The following is a 7527-nucleotide window of genomic DNA, read 5'->3' on the forward strand; positions in this document are numbered from 1 at the left end:
GTGTTTGTTCTAATTCTTGATTATAATTACACACATTATATTCAGTACTAGGATTAAAAGAACATTCATACATCTATAGAGTAACATAATAGTATTCTGATTAGTCAGTCCTGATTGAAATGTATACATAATTAGTCATTATTGATAAAAAATCCCTTGACCTCTTGGAACCACACTCCCCGGATCCTGGATAATTGTCACCAACTATGCTAAATAGCATAGCGCAACGGTCAAATAATCTTACTAGAAAATATTAATATTCATGAAATCACAAGTGAAATATAGCGAAACACAGCTTAGCCTTTTGTTAATCACCCTGTTGTCTCAGATTTTGAAATTATGCTTTACAGCGAAAACAATGCAAGCGTTTGTGTAAGTTTATCGATATACTAGAAAAAAATTATGTACACCTAGCGGCAGGTAACTTGGTCACGAAAATCAGAAAAGCAATCAAATTAATCGTTTACCTTTGATGAGCTTCGGATGTTTTCACTTACGAGACTCCCGGTTAGACAGCAAATGTTCCTTTTGTTCCATAAAGATATTTTTTATATCCAAATACCTCCATTAGTTTGATGCATTATGCCTAGGAATCCACCGGAGATAGCGCTCACGACAACGCAGACAAAAATTCCAAATTATATCCATAATATCGACAGAAACATGGCAAACGTTTTTTATAATCAATCCTCATGGTGTTTTTCAAATATCTATTCGATAATATATCAACCGGGACAGTTGGTTTTTCACTAGGACCGGAGGAAAAATGGCTACCTCTCTGTTTAGTGCAAAAATCACACTGAGAGCCAACAACTGACCACATACGCAATGTGGACGTTTACGCACATTCTTCAAAATAAAGGCCTGAAACTACATCTAAAGGCTGTAGACACCTTAGGGAAGCCACAGAACAAGGAATCGGGTTTATATCCCTTTCAATGGGCAATAGGGATGCATAGAAAGACAGGGGGTTCAAAATAAGAGTCACTTCCTGATTGGATTTTTCTCAGGATTTCGCCTGCAATATCAGTTCTGTTATACTCACAGACAACATTATTACAGTTTTGGAAACTTTAGAGTGTTTTCTATCCTAAGCTGTCAATTATATGCATATTCTAGCCTTCGGTCCTGAGAAATAGGCAGTTTACTTTGGAAACATTATTTTTCCAAAAATAAAAATAGTGCCCCCTAGCTTCAAGAGGTTATTAACACCTTCCTGTTTGGCCCTGTCCGGGGGTCTCATCGCATGGAGCGATGGGTAACGATGCTTCGTGTGTGACTGTTGTTGATGTGTGCAGAGGGTCCCTGGTTCGCGCCCGGGTATGGGCGAGGGGACGATCTAAAGTTATACTGTTACAATAGCTCAGATGTGTCTTTTAAAATACTATTTCAGCAAATGTTGGTGGGGCATCTGAACCTGTTTTAATGATACTCCCGAATCTCTATGATCAATAAAATATTTTCTTGATTATACTTTTAACAGAACTGGGATTTACTTCAATGTGCGTTCACCCTATTGCTTCCACCTATCAAGTTGTTTCAGAGTGCTTAGTGAGGAGGGGTTAGAGATTCTTCTGGACAGGACCTAAATATACTGGCCTAATAACCACATGCGCTGGAGATATGCCTTATTGGGACAGTGGTTAGAGCGATCATTGGTGCTGGTGGGTTCGAGACCCAGGCCAGCAATATACACTGCTCAAAAAAATAAAGGGAACACTTAAACAACACAATGTAACTCCAAGTCAATCACACTTCTGTGAAATCAAACTGTCCAATTAGGAAGCAACACTGATTGACAATAAATTTCACATGCTGTTGTGTAAATGGAATAGACAACAGTTGGAAATGATAGGCAATTAGCAAGACACCCCCAATAAAGGAGTGGTTCTGCAGGTGATAACCACAGACCACTTCTCAGTTCCTATGCTTCCTGGCTGATGTTTTGGTCCCTTTTGAATGCTGGCGGTGCTTTCACTCTAGTGGTAGCATGAGACGGAGTCTACAACCCACACAAGTGGCTCAGGTAGTGCAGCTCATCCAGGATGAGACATCAATGCGAGCTGTGGCAAGAAGGTTTGCTGTGTCTGTCAGCGTAGTGTCCAGAGCATGGAGTCGCTACCAGGAGACAGGCCAGTACATCAGGAGACGTGGAGGAGGCCGTAGGAGGGCAACAACCCAGCAGCAGGACCGCTACCTCCGCATTTGTGCAAGGAGGAGCAGGAGGAGCACTGCCAGAGCCCTGAAAAATGACCTCCAGCAGGCCACAAATGTGCATGTGTCTGCTCACCCATGAGGGTGGTATGAGGGCCAACGTCCACAGGTTGGGGTTGTGCTTACAGCCCAACACCGTGCAGGACGTTTGGCATTTGTCAGAGAACACCAAGATTGGCAAATTCGCCACTGGCGCCCTGTGCTCTTCACAGATGAAAGCAGGTTCACACTGAGCACATGTGACAGACGTGGAGAACGTTCTGCTGCCTGCAACATCCTCCAGCATGACCGGTTTGGCAGTGGGTCAGTCATGGTGTGGGGTGGCATTTCTTTGGGGAGCCGCACAGCCCTCCATGTGCTCGCTAGAGGTAGCCTGACTGCCATTAGGTACCGAGATGAGATGCTCAGACCCCTTGTGAGACCATATGCTGGTGCGATTGGCCCTGGGTTCCTCCTAATGCAAGACAATGCTAGACCTCATGTGGCTGGAGTGTGTCAGCAGTTCCTGCAAGAGGAAGGCATTGATGCTATGGACTGGCCCGCCCGTTCCCCAGACCTGAATCCAATTTAGCACATCTGGGACATCATGTCTCGCTCCATACACCAACGCCACATTGCACCACAGACTGTCCAGGAGTTGGCGGATGCTTTAGTCCAGGTCTGGGAGGAGATCCCTCAGGAGACCATCCGCCACCTCATTAGGAGCATGCCCAGGCGTTGTAGGGAGGTCATACAGGCACGTGGAGGCCTGTATGCACGTGAGCCTCATTTTGACTTGTTTTAAGGACATTACATCAAAGTTGGATCAGCCTGTAGTGTGGTTTTCCACTTTAATTTTGAGTATGACTCCAAATCCAGACCTCAGTGGATTGATAAATTTGATTTCCATTGATAATTTTTGTGTGATTTTGTTGTCAGCACATTCACCTTTGTAAAGAAAAAAAGTATTTAATAAGAATATTTAATTCATTCAGATCTAGGATGTGTTATTTTAGTGTTCCCTTTATTTTTTTGAGCAGTGTATATGATTCATTATTTGGCAGCAGTTACAACACACTTTTCTCAGTTAATTAAATGCAGTTTCTCATTTTACATTTGAAAACTTTACAGTCCAATATCAAACAACCACGAAGAGGTAGGCTCTCTCTCCCTCAGTTGTCTATGTACATCAACAACTAGCTAATGTTAGCCAGAGTGAGGTGAGCTCAACTCTAATGAGCAAACAGTAGATAAACACTATTTCTGCTTTTAGTTGGCCGTCAACATACCACTGATGAATTATGAACGATGGGGAATAGTATCCTGGTTGCCCTCTGCAGCCTGCCAATGTCCCAACCCACATTTTGACAACTGAATGTGAACTGCTCATTTGATCAATGCCAAATCCATTTGATTGATATTTAGAGATATGCTAACTGTTGACAACATTGCTAGCATAGCTAGCTAGCAAAGTGATTCACATTTCTTGCTAGTTACCCAAATGACACCTGCATCTGTAGCTGTAGCCACCGAAAAACGATATGGGGGGGAAAAGTCATTCACCCACTTGTCCAAGGACATGACAACCTCCCTAGCTAACATCAGGCCTTGTGTGTTTAGCTTGCTAAATAAATAGCTACATAAATAGATAAGCTAGCCTATTAGCCACATTACTCTGTCATGGCATTTTGATTCAAATTTAACCTAATTTTAAAACTTCATATAAAGTTGGCTTGGTAGCATAAACTGCTAATTTTATATTTTTACTGATATTATGATTGTCTGTTGGATTCCAATCGGCAACGTAGTTAAAATGCTGTTCATCCAACTTTAAATTATTGAAATAAGTAAGTTCCCATTAAATGTGTCTGGAACATTGATATCTTATATTATGAGGACATGGCAACCATGTCCTGTATATGTTCGGTAAACATGGTAACCATATTCACACACACAACAGTCAGGTATTATCAGTACTGTAATGGCTTACAGATTGCAGTGACACTGATGACGCTATGACACTTACAATGGCTTGTTTTTATTGTTACTAAGCTTCAATAAAATAAATATAGCTCTTTCATTTAACAACAATACACAGTGACATAGTGGTCTTCTCTCATATAAACATGACCCATATTTTATATTTCTTTGTGTCTGTAACTTTTAATGTATTTTGTAAAAGGATCCTTTAAATGAGACCAAACTCTTTGGTCCTGTGTGGCTCAGACAGACTTCCCAGGATGCATCCCAAATGGTACCCTATTCCCTATATTATTTTATTTTTATTCATTTTTATTTCACCTTTATTTTATTTAACCGGGTAGGCTAGTTGAGAACAAGTTCTCACTTGCAACTGCTACCAGTTCACGATAAAGCGATAAAGCAAAGCGGTTCAACACATAAAACAACACAGAGTTACACATGGAATAAACAAACATACAGTCAATAATACAGTAGAGAAAAGGAAAACAAAAAGTCTATAAACAGTGAGTGTAAATTAATTAAGATAAGGGAGTTAAGGCAATAAATAGGCCATGATGGTGAAGTAATTACAATATAGCAATTCAACACTGGAATGGTCGATGTGCAGAAGATGAATGTACGATATAGTGCACTACTTTTGGTTCCTGGTCACCTGGCACTATAAAGGGAATAGGGTGCCATTTGGGACAAATTGTCTTCCAGCTTCTCCACTGCGTCTCCGTAGGCCTCAATAACCAGGTCCTGACTCAATGAATGCAACCAATCATTATTAATGGTTCTTATGGGTGATGATGATGACACAGTGGGAATAGACATTAACTACTACGCTGGTGGGGATTGTGACCTACTAAAACTGTGTAGCATATTATAGCTATAAATTCTTGACTTCATTATTATATCACTTTATGCAGAGGGCCTGTGGATTCATTGATAAAGAGTCAGGTTACAATCAAGCTCCTTTCTATAGATGAATCGTTCCCAACTAGCAGCAGCACCAACTTTAGTTGCACAACAACAGGTTATCTCTCCATCACTTCACTTCTCTGTCATTCACACATCTCTCATGTGAAACTCTTCTCACTCACAGATGAGTATGGGAGGGTACTTTCAGAATAAAACCCAGACATCAATTATATATGGTGATGCCATAATAAAAGTCTTGATAGATCTTACATACTGTCATTCTGATGACTAAACTATCGCTGAATACCATGGCTACACTAGTACTATTGACAGTCTCTTCATGGTGTGCTTGGGGCTATGATCCTGGCCTAGTAGGCATAAGAAAGAACAAGATCCAGATCAATCTTTGCCGTGAAATAAGGAAAAGTTCAATGTATTCCGAGAGGGCTTCATCCTTGTCCAATTTTCATCCTCGTCCAATCTTTATCAGTGTTTAGACAATTGGGTGTTTGTTCAATTGGGTGTTTGTTGTGGTGTGCATCGTTGTTGTGGTGTGTGTCGGCCATAGGGCCCAACACAATTGGCCCAGCGTTGTCCGGGATTGGCTGGGGTAGGCCGTCATTATAAATAATAATTTGTTCTTAACAGACCTACCTAATTAAGTAAAGGTTAAATTAAAAAATATATGTAAAGGGGTTATATAATCAAATCAAGTTGATTTGTCTTTTGAACAGGACACATGTTGTGTATACAGTACAATCAAATTCTAACTTGCATGTATAACTCTCGACATTGCAACAACAATTAAATAATTATGTGGAATATACAATGTAATAAAAACATTTAGATACAATAGATACATGACAATAGACAGGTGTAGTAATGTAAATTGCAAACAGAAGAAGACGGAACTATTTAAATCTTGGACTGTGGTTATTCAACAGAAATCCAATCTGATCTTTCTTGAAGACGAAGCAACTCTTAAAGACAACGCAAACGCTGCTGATGTGAGCTGAATTGGAAATTATCTTTAGTAAAATCTTTAAACACACATCTGTGCAATTTCTGATTTAATCCTGGGCCATGTTGCAAAAAAATACTGTTCAAGACCTCATTTCATCACTGCAGTTCTTTTTCTAGACAGCATCTGAACCAATCTCTTTCTAATCTCCTTGGTCTTCAGACAGTAGACTACTGGGTTGATCAGAGAGGGTAACAGCGTGGCTATAATCAGTAAAGCGTTACGCTCCGTCAGATTCAGTCTCACCCCTATCCTCGTCAACAACACAGAGACTAACTTGGGAGCGTAGTAACAGGACACCACAATGATGTGACAAATACAGGTATTAAACACCTTCACTCTGCTCTCGTTGTTTGGCAGTCTCAGTACTGTGTAGATCAGATTCACGTACGATAGCAGAATGAATATGAACTGTGCACCAATCAACCACAGACCCAGGATGGTGGGAAGCACCCAATAGGGTTCAGGGTTGACACAGGCAGCTCTGACCATAGCAGGATAGTCACAGAACACATATCTAATGATGGGCTGGCAGTATGGAAGGCTGTCTGCCTGAGCTGCTACTACCCCCATGACCCCTAACCCTATCAGCCAGGTAGCTGTGATCAACAGGAAGAGCCTTGGGTTAGTCAGGATGCTGTGGTACCTAAGAGGGGTGCTGATAGCGATGGTTCGGTCCAAAGCCATCAGGGACAGGGACAGAAACTCTTCGATGTCACCCAGGTGGTAGATGGACATGCTTGAAATGCAGGAGTAGTAAGAGATGGTTTTGACCTTGGCCAGCAGGACAGAGATCATGGTGATGCTGGTGCTGGTGGTGAACATGATGTCCACCACGGCCAGGTTACAGATGAGGAGGTACATGGGCGTGTGCAGCCGTCTGTCCGTCAAAATGATGCAGATGTTGGTGCCGCTTCCCAGAAGCACAAGGAAATAGGTGATGAAGATGAGGAAGCCCAGGAGCTTCTGGTGAGAGAGGTGGTCAAAGCCTGTGATGGTAAACTCCTCCACATTCTTCCCAGTGAAATTCACTGAAGACATCCTACACAAGCATCAGCCTACACAGACATAAAGATGATATATAAACACAGTTAAACTAAGACACTAACAAGTGGTGACACAAGTCGCATGATCAAAGCCCTCCATTGAAGCTAGCTGAGTAAACAGAACTCTTAAACCCCTAGGCTGTGTACTGTGACACTGTGAAGCTGTCGGCACTTATACATTAGGTGACCAAGCCACGTGGTGAAAAGGAGGGGGAGGTGTTTCCCAAATAATAGGTCAGGACCCACTGGTAGGAGACTTTGAATTTAGATTTCGAATACCCATCAGTGAATTACCACTAAGAAAAAAGGCCAGCAGTACTGCGGATCTAGACTCCCAGATCTGAATACCCCTCAGGATATAGCATCTCCTTTAGTGAGTGG

The 7527-nt window shown here is 41.7% G+C and overlaps 1 protein-coding gene across 1 annotated transcript; it reads right to left on the reverse strand.

Moving 5' to 3' along the window:
* Nucleotides 1–4209: 4209 nt before the first annotated feature.
* Nucleotides 4210–7272, reverse strand: LOC127930676 (olfactory receptor 10G4-like). Its single transcript, XM_052520502.1, has one exon. The coding sequence runs from the start codon at nt 7139–7141 to the stop codon at nt 6191–6193; it is 951 nt and encodes a 316-aa protein (XP_052376462.1). The 5' UTR covers nt 7142–7272; the 3' UTR covers nt 4210–6190.
* Between the last annotated feature and the right edge of the window lie 255 nt (nt 7273–7527).

The sequence above is a fragment of the Oncorhynchus keta genome, chromosome 6 (genome assembly GCF_023373465.1).
Source record: "Oncorhynchus keta strain PuntledgeMale-10-30-2019 chromosome 6, Oket_V2, whole genome shotgun sequence".
In the NCBI taxonomy this organism is placed as follows: Eukaryota; Metazoa; Chordata; class Actinopteri; order Salmoniformes; family Salmonidae; genus Oncorhynchus; species Oncorhynchus keta.

Bases quoted from the DNA above. Each gene is read 5' to 3' on its own strand.
- LOC127930676 (XM_052520502.1), bottom strand. From the start codon at position 7,141: ATGTCTTCAGTGAATTTCACTGGGAAGAATGTGGAGGAGTTTACCATC.